The 15,580-nt window shown below is 41.2% G+C and overlaps 1 protein-coding gene across 3 annotated transcripts in view; it reads left to right on the forward strand.

The window, feature by feature from the left end:
- Positions 1–10,579, forward strand: part of mlx (MAX dimerization protein MLX) — a 56,701-nt gene extending 46,122 nt beyond the window's left edge. For all 3 annotated transcript variants that reach the window (XM_043721575.1, XM_043721579.1, XM_043721576.1), the window contains one exon: positions 8,386–10,579. In XM_043721575.1, the coding sequence (XP_043577510.1) occupies positions 8,386–8,442 (57 nt within the window). In that variant the 3' untranslated portion in view covers positions 8,443–10,579. The remainder of the gene's footprint in view (positions 1–8,385) is intronic.
- The last annotated feature ends 5,001 nt before the right edge of the window (positions 10,580–15,580 follow it).

The raw sequence follows: 15,580 nt of genomic DNA on the forward strand, positions 1-15,580 counted from the left end.
AGTACTTTGCCCCCAATACCCTGCGCCCTAATTGTACTCACTAACCTCCTATGTGGGACTTTATCAAAAGCTTTCTGAAAGTCCAGGTACACTACATCTACTGGATCTCCCTCGTCCATCTTCAGAGTTACATCCTCAAAAAATTCCAGAAGATTAGTCAAGTATGATTTCCCCTTCATAAATCCATGCTGACTCTGACCTATCCTGTTACTGCTATCCAGATGTGTCGTAATTTCATCCTTTATAATATCCTTATTAATGTACTGTATCGGTATTTTTCTTCAGCTGCTTGTAGTTCCTGGGTACTGCAGTGTGTTGTGGCCTGTTTAAGTAATGTCTTGATGGAGCTCTGTTAGATGATATAGGTTCTACGGAGAAAAATGTTGAATTAATGTGGGTGGAAATTGGAAATAAGGGGAAAAAGTCACTGATGGCCATAAGCTTATAGGCCACCAAATAATAACATCATGGTGGAGTGGGCAATAAACAGAGAAATAACTGATGCATGTAGAAATGGTACGGCAATAGCTCCAGCCTATTTAGCCTCTCCCAGGCTCAAACCCTCCGCCAATACCTACACAACAAACCACAATAGGAAGACACAACACGTCTGAATACACTGGTCACCCTACCATACATGAAGAACATATCAGAAATGACCACTAGACTATTTAGACCCCTAGGTATCATGGTAGCCTACAAACCAACAACCATACTATGACAGCTACTGACAATCTGTCCCACTTGCTATTTATGTGCTCCGATTTGCTGAGGTGGGTGGTGCTATTTCTAGTTTTATTTTTTAGTGTTTTGTATACTGGGTCTAACTCTACATGTTTGTTAAGGGAGGTCCAGGTTGAGTGCTAGGCTCCAGGAATTCCCACACATGTCTCTGTTTGGCTTGTCCTAGGATGGATACATTGTCCCAGCTGAGTTGGTGTCCTCATTTGTTCGTGTGTATGGACACAAATGATAGTTGATCATGTCGCTTAGTGGCTGGTTAGTGTTCATGCACCCTGACGGCTAATTTGCTTCTGGTTTGCCTTAATATTTACATGGTAAATATTCTTTACATGGTATTTCGTATATAACATTGGTTCTGTTAGTTGTGGGTATGGGATCCTTTATATGTAGAGTCATAGACAGAAACAGACCCTTCGGTCCAACTCGTCAATGCCGACCGGATATCCCAACCCAATCTAGTCCCACCTGCCAGCCTCTGGTCCATAGCCCTCCAAACTCTTCCTATTTATATACCCATCCAGATGCCTTTTAAATGTTGCAATTGTACCAGCCCCCAGTACTTCCTCTGGCAGCTCATTCCATACATGTAAAGACTGCCACAAACGTTAAGGCAAACCGGAAGCAAATTAGACGTCAGGGTGCATGAACACCAATCAGTCACCCGGAGACATGATCAACTACCATTTGTATCCATTCAGACGGACATAGGAGGTCACCAACTCGACTGGGACAATGTATCCATTCTAGGACAAGCCACAAAGAAACATGTACGGGAATTCCTGCAGGCCCAGCACTCAACCTGGACCTCCGTTAACAAACATGTAGAGTTAGATCCCTTATACCAAACACTAAGAAATAAAACTAGAAATGGCACCACCCACCTCAGCAAATTGGGACACACAAACAGCAAGCGGGACAGAACACCCTCATGACGAAGCAACTGCAAACAAACCTACCAGCTCAGTGAGCAAGCTAACAACCTCATCCACAACCAGAGCCACAAATCTTCTCAAAGAACTTCGAATATCTCAAAAGCATTTTATGAACCTCCTTGAAATACTATTATTAATTTAATTTTTACAGTTTAATTATTGCCATCCATTTATCACAAGCACCGAAAATTTATTTTTGTATACTTTGTCCCACTTGTGGTTATTTTTGGGGGGAGCTTGTAGATTACATAGAACATATAGAACATAGAACAGTACAGCACAGAACAGGCACTTCAGCCCACGATGTTGTGCCGACCACTGATCCTCATATATGCACCCTCAAATTTCTGTGACCATTTGCATGTCCAGTAGTCTCTTAAATGTCCCCAATGACTTTGCTTCCACAGCTGCTGCTGGCAACGCATTCCATGCCCTCTCAACTCTGCGTAAAGAACCCGCCTCTGACATCCCTTCTATACTTTCCTCCAACCAGCTTAAAAATATGACCCCTCGTGTTAACAATTTCTGCCCTGGGATATAGTCTCTGGCTATCGACTCTATCTATGCCTCTCATTATCTTGTATGCCTCAATTAGGTCTCCTCTCCTCCTTCTTTTCTCCAATGAAAAAAGTCTGAGCTCAGTCAACCTCTCTTCATAAGATAAGCCCTCCAGTCCAGGCAACATCCTGGTAAACCTCCTCTGAACCCTCTCCAAAGCATCCACATCTTTCCTATAATAGGGCGACCAGAACTGGACGCAGTTTTTCAAGTGCGGTCTAACCAAAGTTTTATAGAGCTGCAAGAAGATCTCACGACTCTTAAACTCAATCCCCCTGTTAATGAAGGCCAAAACACCATATGCTTTCTTAACAACCCTGTCCACTTGGGTGGCCATTTTAAGGGATCTATGTACCTGCACACCTAGATCCCTCTGTTCCTCCACACTGCCAAGAATCCTATCCTTAATCCTGCACTCAGCTTTCAAATTCGACCTTCCAAAATGCATCACCTCGCATTTATCCAGGTTGAACTCCATCTGCCACCTCTCAGCCCATCTCTGCATCCTGTCAATGTCCCGCTGCAGCCTACAACAGCCCTCTATACTGTCAACGACACCTCCAACCTTTGTGTCGTCTGCAAACTTGCTGACTCATCCTTCAATCCACTCATCAAGTCATTAATAAAAATTACAAACAGTAGGGGCCCAAGGACAGAGCCCTGTGGAACACCACTCACCACAGACTTCCAGGCAGAATATTTTCCTTATACTACCACATGCTGTCTTCTGTAGGCCAGTCAATTCTGTATCCAGACAGCTAAGTTCCCCTGTATCCCATTCCTCCTGGCTTTCTGAATGAGCCTACCATGGGGAACCTTATCAAATGCCTTGCTGAAGTCCATATACACCACATCCACAGCTCGACCCTCATCAAAGTTTCTAGTCACATCCTCAAAGAACTCGATAAGGTTTGTGAGGCATGACCTGCCCCTCACAAAGCCGTGTTGACTGCATTTAATCAAGTCATGCTCTTCCAGATGGTCATAAATCCTATCCCTCAGAATCCTTTCTAACACCTTGCAGACGACAGACGTGAGACTGACTGGTCTGTAATTGCTGGGGATTTCCCTATTTCCTTTCTTGAAGAGAGGAATTACATTTGCCTTTCTCCAGTCCTCAGATACGACTCCAGTGGAGAACGAGGATGCAAAAATCTTCGCAAGTGACAAAGCAATTGCATTTCTCATTTCCCAAAGCAGCCGAGGACAAATCTGGTCCAGGCCTGGCGACTTGTCAATCTTGATGTTTGACAAAATTTTCAGCACATCAGCTTCCTCTATCTCTATCCATTCCAGCATGCACACCTGCTCTTCAAAGGTTTCATTCACTACAAAGTTCGTTTCTTTCGTAAAGACACTAGTGATGACTTTACTCTTCTATCCACTCAAACTGATTCTGCATCCTGATCTTCTGAAGTAAGATGAATAGGAAAAATTCAACAACCAATAAAATAAGCTAAAAACACTTGAGTTTTTAAATGAGTAAAACGCTCACCATCCAATCAACGACTTGCTTTCCTATGATGCCGCTTTTGAATTTTCTCAAACTCCACTGATTTGCTCTGGAGTGACAGACTGTATTAGACCTCTGCTGTTCTCCTCTCATACTTCTATATTGCGTCTCCACCACTGTCAAATGCTCTTTTGTCCATACTGTGTCTTTTGTTGGACCTATATTGACACCTTCGTAACATTTGCAGTTTTCTGATCTGGCACTATCTTGAAGCCTAAGAACGATTGAAAGATATTAGCCAGTGCTGTGCAAACTCCAATTTCTCATCCTTCAATGTCTTTGTATCTGCCCTATCTGATCAAGAAGGCATATGGTATATTTGCCTTCACCGGATGGGGTATTGAGTATAAGAGCTGGCAGGTCATGTTAAGATTGTGCAAGACTTTGGTTTGGCCGCATTTAGAATATTGTGTGCAGTTCTGGTCGCCACATTACTAAAAGAATGTGGTCGCTTTGGAGAGGGTGCAGAGAAGGTTTACGAGGATGTGGCCTGGTATGGAAGGTGCTAACTATGAAGAGAGGTTGAGTAGATTAGGATTGTTTTCATTAGAAAAAAGGAGATTGAGGGGGGAACCTGATTGAGGTCTACAAAATCATGATGGGTGTGGACATGGTGGAGAGAGATAGGTTTTTTCCCTGGTGAGGGATTCAATAACTAGAAGTCACAAGTTCAAGCTGAGGGGAAAAAAGTTTAAGGGGGATACAGGCGGCAAGTATTTTACACAGGGTGGTAGGTGCCTGGAACGTGTTGCCAGCAGAGGTAGTAGAAGCAGGCACGGTAGATTCATTTTAGATGCGTCTGCACAGATGCATGAGTAGGTGGGGAGCAGAGGGATACAGATGCTGAGGAATCGGGCGATAGGTTTAGGCAGAGGATTTGGATCAGCACAGGCTTGGAGGGCCGAAGGGCCTGTTCCTGGGCTGTAAATTTTCTTTGTTCTTTGATGCCAGTGCCTTATCCACATTTAGGTACAGCAATCTATCCAAAACCATTTCTGTATGAAGTTTAAGCCCTTCATGTATGTGGAAGAAAATGTATGTGGTAAAGGCGGAAACAAAGTACTAATTTAATACTTTGGTTATGCTTCAGCCTACATGCATATATCCTTTTTCTTGCTCTACTCCTCCCGTCCCACCATTAACTACTAAGAAGATGTGAAGACCTTTGGATTTACTTTTATTGTTAGCTGCCAGTCTCCTGTAGTCTCTTTTCTTGCCTTTTAGGGCTAACATTCTGTTCTTGGTACTCCAGAATGGTGGTGGTGTTTGTCTGTCAAATTGGTTTTGTTTGTGAACTGTCGTTTGCCTGGCAATGATTGCATTTTCCATGTAAAGTGCTTGCAATGTGTTACCCTTCCACCACTTGTTGGTGAGGTGTTACCCTTCCACCACACGTTGTTGGGGGATAACCTGTTATTTGCAATAGTGCTGCCAGTAAGCAAGCCATGAAAATGGCGACCTGGTGACATCCTTTAATGTGCAGTAATTCTCCAGTATCCTTAGTTGGTCATAGATTCATACAGCATAAAAGAGGCCCTTTGGCCATCAAGTCTTCAATAACCTGTCTGAACTACTTATCTGACTACTAATCTTGCATGTTAGCACATTCCAAGTGCTCATTCATGTACCTTTTTTAAAAGGTTGTGAGGTTTCACGCCTGTACTACCATTACAGGCATTCCAGATTTTCTGGGTGAAAATGTTTTACCTCAAATCCCCTCTAACCCTCTTGCCCTTCACTTTAGTAATGTGACCTATCTGTTATTGACTTTTCGTCTGAGGAGAATGGCTGTCCATTCCACTAATATTCTTATACACCTCAATCACGTCCACCCTCAGCCTTCTCTGCTCTAAAGAAAACAAGTCTATTAAGTTTCTCTTCCTTGCTAAAATACTCTGTCATAGGCAATATTCAACTCCCTCTAAACTTGCATCTCTCTAAAGGTGAGGTGCAGCGAGTCCTAAGTGTCATCGTGGAAGGTTGGCATGCAAGTGCAGCAGGTAATGAGGAAAGCTAATGGCATGCTGGCCTTCAGAGCGAGAGGTTTTCAGAGTAGGAGTAGGAATGTCTTGTTGCAGTTATATAGGGCTTTGATGAGGCCACATCTTGAATATTTTGTGCAGTTTTGGTCTTCTGGTCTGAGGAATGTCTTTTTCAATATGTCATCTCAGTTTGCTATAAATTTTGTGTCTTACGATCTCATACTCCACAACCACCTCATGAAGGAGCAGCGCTCTGAAAGCTAGTGCTTCCAAATAAACCTGTTGGACTATAACCTGGTGTTGTGTGATTTTTAACTTCTGATAACTGTTTGCATTTGGTTTGCGGCATGAAATTAGAAAAAATATTATTATTTGAATTAAAATGAATAATAAACAAATTATTGAGGCTGTTGATTCTATGGGCTCAAATATGATGTAGCCAAATGGCTTAAACTCTATTTGAGTACATTATCTATCACCATTGTGGTATGGTGTGTTTTCTGCTCTACACACTCCAACAGTACGTCAGTGCAGAGTGAGAAGCTCTCTGGTTTTATTCATAGTCTGTGCTAGATTCATTGATCTCAGCAAGGAAACTGCAATTAATTTAATTGGCAATAGACAAGAGGGAGAAGAAAAGTCAGCTGAGTTTACAGCTGCTGTTTGCAGTCTATATTTATATGACATGGGTTATTTGCTGTCAATGAAAATTACAACCTGAATAACTTGACAGGCAGCACAGGGAAGTGGAGAAATACAATTTTTTACGGTTAACTGAGAAGGAAGAGTGACAAAGCTCTCACTTTTGAGTTTTTATGTGGTTTTGATTGTCCATACTGAGAGAGGTCATCTGAATCTGTAACCTGTCTTTCCTTATTCACCTGTTGCAATTTGTAGTTTCAAACATATTGTATTTGGATATACACTTTAGAAAGGAATGATTTGGAGATGCCTGTGTTGGACTGGGGTGTACAAAGTTACAAATCACACACCAGGTTATAGTCCAACAGGTTTAATTGGAAGCACTAGCTTTCGGAGCGTCGCTCCTTCATCAGGTGGTTGTGGAGTGCACAATTGTAAGACACAGAATTTATAGCAAAAGATTACAGTGTGATGTAACTGAAATTATACATTGAAAAATACCTTGATTGTTTAATCTCTCATCTGTTAGGATGACCATGTTAGTTTCACTTCTTTCATATGTAAATCACAAAACGTTTTTTAAAAGTTACATTCTCAGGTTAACTGTAACAGTTAGTGTCAGCCCAGATCAGATATTGAGATGTTGAAGGTGTTAGCCCCCTGTGTTCCCTGTCTGTGCCATAATGTCTGGACTGATTCTAATCTGAAAAGTGAGTTAATAGAGTCTTACATGGATTCATGGAGTTTTTCAGCAAAGTACAATGTAACTCTGCAAGTACAAATTCACCCCACAAACATATATGTGTATGTATGCATGTGGATTTTTGTGTGTGTGTTTGTCTGTCTGGGGGTGGGGGTTTGTGAGTATCTGTGAGAGAGACTGTATATGTGTGTGTGAGTGTAAAGTGCCTATGAGAGGGTGCATGTGGGAGTGTGTGCAAGTGTCTTTGTGCGTGTCTGTGTATAGGAGTGCCTGTATGCATATCTGTGTATAGGTGTGTGTGTGTGTATACAGAGTAATGTTGGTCACCTGTAGTGTGACATGAACCCAAGGTCCCGGTTGAGGCCCTCCCTATGGGCATGGAATTTAGCTATCAGCCTCTGCTCGGCCACTTTTCGCTGTTTTCTTTTCCCGAAGTCGACCTTGGAGAATGGTCACCCGAAGGTCTGAGGTCAAATGTCCTGGACCGCTGAAGTGTTCCCCAGATGGGAGGGAACACTCCTGTCTGTTGATTGTTGTGCGGTGTCCGTTCATCCGTTGCCGTAGCCTTTGCTCAATTTCACCAATGTACCATCACTCACACATGCATCCTCTCACAGACTTAGACACTTTACACTCGCACACACATATAAACTCTCTCTCACAGACACCCACAACCCCCTACTCCAGACACACACTCTTACAGACACTCACAAACCCTCACCCCAGACACACACACACACACACACACACACAAACACATATACGTTTGTGGGGTGAATTTGTACTTGCAGAGTTACATTGTACTTTGCACAGAAACTGCATGAATCCATGTAAAACTCTGTTAACTCACGTTTTAGATTAGAATCAGTCTAAGCATTATGGCACAGACAGGGAACACAGGAGGCTAACATCTTTAACATCTTATCTGCGCTGACACCATCCTGAGAATGTAACTTTTTTTAAAAAAGTTTTGTGATTTACATATAAAAGAAGTGAAACTATCATGGTCATTCTAACAGATGAGAGACTTAACAAACAACCAAGGTATTTTTCAATGTATAATTTCAGTTACATCACACTGTAAACTTTTGCTGTAAATTCTATGTCTTCCAATTGTGTCCTCCACAATCATCTGATGAAGGAGCGGCGCTCCGAAAGCTAGTGCTTCCAGTTAAACCTGTTGGACGATAACTTGGTGTTATGTAATTTGTAACGTCCGAAGGAATGGTTTTTATGATGTGGGAACAGAACTCTTTTGGGTGAGATTTAACTGTAATGTAAATGTCTAATTCGTTGTCTCTACTGTTTCAGATACTGCGGGAGATCGTGGTTGGGATACTGCAGCAGTTAAACAGTCAGCTGCAATGAGTTGCCAGATGTTTATCATTGCTGAACTGAGAGCAGAATTATATTCTGAAATTTCCAGAAATATGAAATGAGCTCTGATATCAGTGAAAAATTAATATTGAAGCAAATGGCTGAAAGAATTTGCACTTTTTATTCTAATTAAAGATGTGAATTCACGTTGACACTTTGAAAATGTTCAGAAAAACAAATAGGTTCATTATAAGGCCATGTGAGGGACTTGTGACATAAATAGTAGTGTCCCTGTCTCTTGACTAGTAGGTTCATGTTCAAGTTTTACCTAACCTGGAGATATCTCATGAAAAAAAAAATTGTTATAAGATGTTTAGGCATTGTGCCTTTGAGAGTGCTCTGCCATTTAATAAGATTAAGGCTGATCATCTGTCTCAGCTCCACTTTTCCACCCTGTCCTCCTGTATCCTGATTTCCTTAGAATCCAAAAATTAAGCAATCACAGACTTAAATGCCCTCAACAACTGAGCATTCAGAACACTGTCAGCTTGAGAATTTCAAATATTCACAACCCTTTGAATGAAGAAGTTTCTTAACTCAGTCCAAAAAAGCTGCTCCCCATCTGACACACTTCAGCCCACAGAAACCGCCTCAGCACTTAACTAGGTCAAACCCTGTAGCAATCTCATGTTTCAGTGAGATTGTTTCTCATTTTTATGAACTCCAGATTACTGTATATTGTTCTGATCCCCAAAGAGATTGTTAATTTTAAAGAAAAATAATTTCTGTGACACCAGTGAAAAGAACGGGCAAGATTTCACTTTACAAAACATTAGCAAACCAGCTATAATTAGCATATTCCAAACATTCGTTGGCAGGTAAAAGACATTTCAAATAAGAAATGGAAGTTAATTTTAAATATTTTATACTGTGTGCAATCTCTTTTTCAAATACGACTTCCATTTTGTAGGTTTTCTTATTTCTCACCCAATTATTATGGCTATTGAGTTACATTTGCTAGCAATCTTTTTCTGTTTGAAGCCCCATTACAGACGCAGTTGCAACAGCAGAGACCATTGCTTATGGTCAGTTGTTCCAGGCAAGACATCTTGGGGTTTGCTAGCACTTGATCGACATGTCTGTTTGTGTGTACACCCCTGTTTTAGTTTAAAATTATCTTTGTTCTGCCCAATGATGTGATGTTTTTGGTTGGAATCTTTCAGTCTTTATAGCTCCATTTTCTTACCACTTAGTTTTGAGCCCAAGAGGTTGGTTCACCTCACATCAGGCTTCATTTTAATGCAAGTGTAAGTTCAAGACATATTAAAAGACAAGAAGATGTTACATTATAGCTTGACAGAAATTCACAAATGTCAAAATGCCTGCCAAATGGTAAGGTGGGCTCCGGCAATGCAGCAGTAATGAGTTTGGCCAATCCATAATCCCTGATCTATCCTTTTAAGTGTTATATCCTTTCCAATTGTATAACATAAAAAGTAACATAGCAACTGTATTCTTAGAGTCTTACTTCATCAACTGGAGATGTTCTAAAATTGCCAAACAGAAAACTGCGATGAAAGTTTAATATATTATTATTTGGGAACTTGGTTCTAAAGTAAAGATAAAATGAAATTTTTGATTTTATTGATGTGAAGGTCTGATCTTAAGAAAGAAGCAAAAATCATATGGAATAATGAGTTGAAGGCTTTGCTAATAAATGATGTGACTTACGATAAATGATGAGATAAGTTACTAAGTTAGATCATTGCTAGGTGTTTTCTTTGTGAAGCGCCTCTCATCTATAAAGGCTGGTTCTCAGAAGCCACAATGAGGTTGAGCTTGGAAGAACAGATTAGTTTGTGGAAGTCTTCAAGCCAGAGCTGGAGAGTCTTAAGCTGATTTAACAGCCTCAAATTAGGCAAAGTGAAGAGAAAAGTCAGTTTGTTTGCCTTTGTGTTTTGTGGAAAGCCAAACAGAATTAATCCTAGTGAATATGCAGAAAATCACTGAAAGGAAACTTGTCAGAAACTTTAAAATGAAGGTGGGAGTGATACTTAACAGGACTTGAGTAAATTTAAAAATATTGCTTGGATAAAGGGTTGAATCTTTCTTATTATCATTTCTGACATTTTTCAAAATTCTCTTTTTCTTTTGTGTAATAAATGTATGCTCTTTTATTTAAAGTACATTGACAGCCTCATGTGAATATATTTAAGTGATTTACCATTGTGGTAATCGAATTGCAGAACTAACATCTGCAGTCTATTAAGCCAGGTTTAACTCTAGACTGTGATGTGTCCAGTACCACCATCAGCTGGGATCATAAGTTACATTTGAATAGAAGTTTACATGTTTCCTCTCACTAGAAATCTCTTTTTCTCCTGTTTGGCAGTGCAGAGCACATTGTCTGAAACCTAACCTAACCCCCATGGCAGCCCCAGGTCACATTAGAACGTAGAATTGTACAGCACAGTGGGCCCTCAGCCCACTATGTTGTGCTGAACGTGATGCCAAATTAAATTAATTCCTTCTGCCTGCCCTTGGTCCATATTCATGTGATTATCTAAAAGTTCCTTAAACACCCCTGTCATATTGATGGGTATTTCTTGGAATGATATATTAAGGAAATCAATCAACCTTCTTTCAGAATGTTGCCAAAGCCTACTTTGAAAATCACACAGAAAGATGTACTTTTCCCATCATATATCACTATGTCTCACAATGCTCAATTCACTCCAGTTGTACCTCCCAGAAATCAGTTGAGTGAATCTTTGTTGCTTCTAAGGAATGTTTAACTTTCAGATTAATATGATGTCAGCATATTGCACACTTTTAATGGGCTCAAACCTTGTCTAGTTCTAGACAGACAACCAGGGAAAACATTCACCAACGGCTACAGGCCGAACCTGTCGAATATTCCCTGATAAACTAGCCAGAATCTTCTCCAATGTGTTTATATCAACTCTTTATTGTACTCTAGATGCAATCTCACCAGCACCTTGTACAACTGAGTAAAATGTTCCCACTTTTATAAAAGCAGAATACTGTGAATGATAGAAATCTGAAACAAATATAGAGAATGCTGGAGAAACTCAGCAGATCTGGCATCATCTTTGGACAGAAAAAAGTTATTAGTTAAGTTCAGTTTGACTGTTCTGTAAAACTGAAAGGTTCTGAATTTTGCAAATGGCTGTATGCCTTCTGATTTGATTTTTTGATTTGATTTATTGTAGTCACATGTACATAAGTACAGTGGGAAGCTTTGTTTTTAGAGCGGTAAGCAGACCTCAGAGCACTTAGAATGACAATACAAGATCACAGTTGCATACGAGATACACAAAAAAAGATCATTAGCAAGGTCAACATTGTTTGAAGTTAGGTCTATTCAGCAGTCTAAGAATAGCAAGGAAGAAATTGTTCTTGAACCAATCAGTGCGTGTGTTCAAAATTCTGAATCTTCTGCCTGACAGAAGAGGTTGGAAGAGGGTATTACTAGGGTGGAAGGGGTCTTTTGTTATGGACTAGGCCAGATGCCTCAGGTAGCCCAGACCATAACTTTGCTATTTGTTTAACGAGGTGTATAGTGGATATTTCCGAGTAAATTAGCTGGGTTGTCTGCCAAGTTTTCAACAAACAAAATTTATTTACAAAATTACGGAATGAAACACAAAGAACAAAAACTTAACACTGGGCAACTTATCCTATCCAAACCCGACTTAATGATGTTGTTCCGAAAATACTTGCAACAGTTCCTTAGCACAAACACTAAAAAAATGAAACAAACTAGAGCTTACAGGCTTGAAGTTAGAGAGAGAGAGAGAGTGTTCAGCAGCCTGTGTCACACATCCCCTACTGCAACTGAACTGACTAAAGTTCTGAACTGAAAGAAACAACTAAACGAAGACCAGCTAGCATATCAGGCCACTCCCCTTTGATTATGCCATTTTTTTAAAGACATGAAAGTCTTAAACTGGAGGTATTATCTGTTAGGGTAAACAGAAAGCCCAATGAACCATTTAAGCTTTAGACACGATGGAGCCTGGCTAATTACCCCTTCTCTTTAAAAAAAACTAAAGAACATAGTAATCTTGTAACAGAACCAGTATTATGACAATTCACACCCCCCTTTAAAAAATGTGAACCATCAATATCCAAAGATGGCTTCATTTTTCAAAACCCCAAGAAAGTAAAAAAAATCAGTTAGTACTTTAAACACACATATACACTCACTAACTATAAACATGCAAACATACACAACTACATTCGGATTCAATCTGTAATTCTCCTACCACTGAACACTCTGTTACTTACTTGAGTCTCGGCAATGCATCGGCGATCACGTTTTCTCAACTTGCCACATGTACAATGTTCAAATTGAATGGCTGTATCTAAACAATTTTCACCTTAAATTTCTCCACAAACTTCAATGGGTTACGATCAGTGTATACGATTGAGATGTGTTGCTGGTAATGTAATCACTGAAATGTTGTTGTGCCAACACCAAGCTTAAAGTCTCTTTCTCCACCGTCAAAATATTTCTGCTGATGAACATTCAATTTCCTGGAGAAATACCCAATAAGTCTTCTCGTCGTCTTCCTGCAGGAGCACAGCACCGACACCCATATCACTGACATCAATAGCCACTTTGAAAGGATTTGTGTAATCAGGTGTAGCTAATACTGGGACAGTGGTTAACAGAAATTTCGGGCTGTCAAACACCTGACAGTCTGCTGTCCACTGAAACGTATTGACTTTCTTTAGCAATTCAGTGAGTTGAGTTGCCACATTGCTAAAATTTGGCACAAACTTTCGATAAAATCCATTCAATCCCAGGAACAGTAATATTGTTCCTTTTTAGATGGTGTGGGAAATTCCCCAATTACTTTTGTTTTTGCATTCCGTGGAGCCATTTGTCCATGTCCATGTCCAATAACATGGCCCAGGAAGGGCAAATTCACTTTTAGCTAGGTTTACCACCAAGCCTGCCTTCTGAAGTTGATCGAACAAGTCCGATAAATGCTGTAAACGTTCCTTCCATGAGTGACTAAAAATCACCAGGTCATCAATGTATACCACAAAGTTGGGTAATCCAGTAATGACCTTATTAGTTAGTCTCCGAAATGTGACTGGAGCGTTTTTAAATAGCATTACTTTAAACTGATACAGCACATTTGGCGTTATGAAAGCAGAAATTGCCTTTGCTCTTTCTGACAGGGGTACATGCCAGTAGCCTCTGAGCAAGTCCAACTTAGATATGTAAGCTGCTTGGCCCACCTTTTCAACACAGTCTTCCAACCATGGATTTAGATATGCATCAGTCATTGTAACTGCATTGACTTTGCGATAGTCCACACGTAACCGTTGGGTATCATCTGGCTTTGGCACCATGACTATGGGTGAACTCCAGTCACTATAACTCACTTCAATTATGCCATCTTGGAACATGCATTCTATCTCCCTCTGAACCTGTGCCAAGAGTTATGCCTATAAGGATGTTGCTTAATCCGAACAGTATCTCCTATATCTACATGGTGTCTGTGACTCCTATAGCTGTGAAAAGTATGTACACATTCAGCCTCTAAAGGAGCATGTTGCAGCATTGACGAAAGAACTAGATGACCTCAGGCTCATCCGAGAGAACGAGAATTTTCTGGGCAGGACCATCAGCGAGGTCATTACACCGAGCATACCAGAAGAGATAAGGGAGATGACGATGAGGAAGGAAGGGATCATTCAAATACAAGAGACCCCGGGGGAAGTACCTCTTGTGAACAGGTAGACTCTCTTGGAAACTGTCGAGACGACACTGCCAGTCCGAGAGGCGGACAGGTCTGCCAATCAAAAACAGAGCCGAGGAATCAGACATCATGCAGAGCCGTGATAATAGGGGACTCCACAGTGAGAGGGACTGAAAGGAGTTTCTGCAGCAACAGGCAGGATTTGAGGATGGAGCGTTGCCTTCCTGGTGTCAGGATCCAGGATGTCACCAACTGAGTGCAGGGAATCATCAAGGGTGAAGGTGAAGAGCCAGAGGTGGTGGTGCACATCAGCACAAATGACGTAAGGAGGAAGAGGGACATTCTACAGCAGGATTTCCGAGAACTCAGAAGAAGGCTAAAAAGTAGGACTTCCAGGGTGGTTATCTCTGGTTTACTTCCAGTTCCTCGGGCTGCAGAGGGCAGGAACTGGGCGATAATGGACTTGAATGTGTGGCTGAGGAACTGGTGAGGAAGCAAGGATTTAAATTCTTGGATCACTGGGGTATGTTTTGCGGTAAGGATAAACTATGCAAGAGGGACGGGTTGCACCTTAATAAATGGGGGACCGGCATTCTGGCAGGCAGGTTTGCCACTGCAACACAGATGTGTTTAAACTAAGTAGTGGGGAGAGAAGACAAACTGGAAATTTAAGAAGGAAGTTAAAGGGAAATTGACAATAAGAGAAGTTAAGACAGACAACAGAATCAACGGAACTGAAAACTCAAGAAGGGATCATACAGTACGGTCAAATGAGATACAGAATGATAGGAAGGGTGAGGGGAGTAACAAACTAGAAATATCATATATGAATGCACAAAGCACAGGAAATAAGGTGGATGAGCTTGAGGCTCCGTTGGAAATTGGCAGGTACGATATTGTGGGGATAACTGTGACGTGGCTTCAAGTGGACAGGGCCTGGGAAATGGATATTCAAGGTTATATGTGCTATGGAAAGGACAGACTGACGGGCAGAGCGGGTGGGATGGCCCTGTTGGTGAGGAATGATATTCAGTCTCTTGCGATGAGGGACATAGAATCAGGAGATGTAGAGTCAGTATTTTAGAGCTGAGAAATTCTAAGGGTAGAAAATAGGGAGAGAGAACAGTTAAATGCGTGGCTACAGGGATGGTGCAGGAGGGAGGGATTCCGGTATCTGGACACCTGGGGTTCTTTCTGGGGAAAGTGGGACCTCTACAAACAGGATGGTCTACACCTGAACCTGAGGGGCACCAGTATCCTTGGGGGGGGGTTTAAACTAACTCTGCAGGGGCATGGGAACCTAGACTGTAGTTTTAGGGTGCAGGACCTGGAGTGTAGGGAGGTTAGGAACATGGCATCAATCTCAAAGGAGGGTGCCTGTAAACAGGAAGTGGCTTGAAGTGTGTATACTTCAATGCAAGAAGTATACGAAATAAGGTAGATGAACTTGC

This window comes from Chiloscyllium plagiosum, chromosome 31 (assembly GCF_004010195.1).
Source record: "Chiloscyllium plagiosum isolate BGI_BamShark_2017 chromosome 31, ASM401019v2, whole genome shotgun sequence".
Taxonomy (NCBI): domain Eukaryota; kingdom Metazoa; phylum Chordata; class Chondrichthyes; order Orectolobiformes; family Hemiscylliidae; genus Chiloscyllium; species Chiloscyllium plagiosum.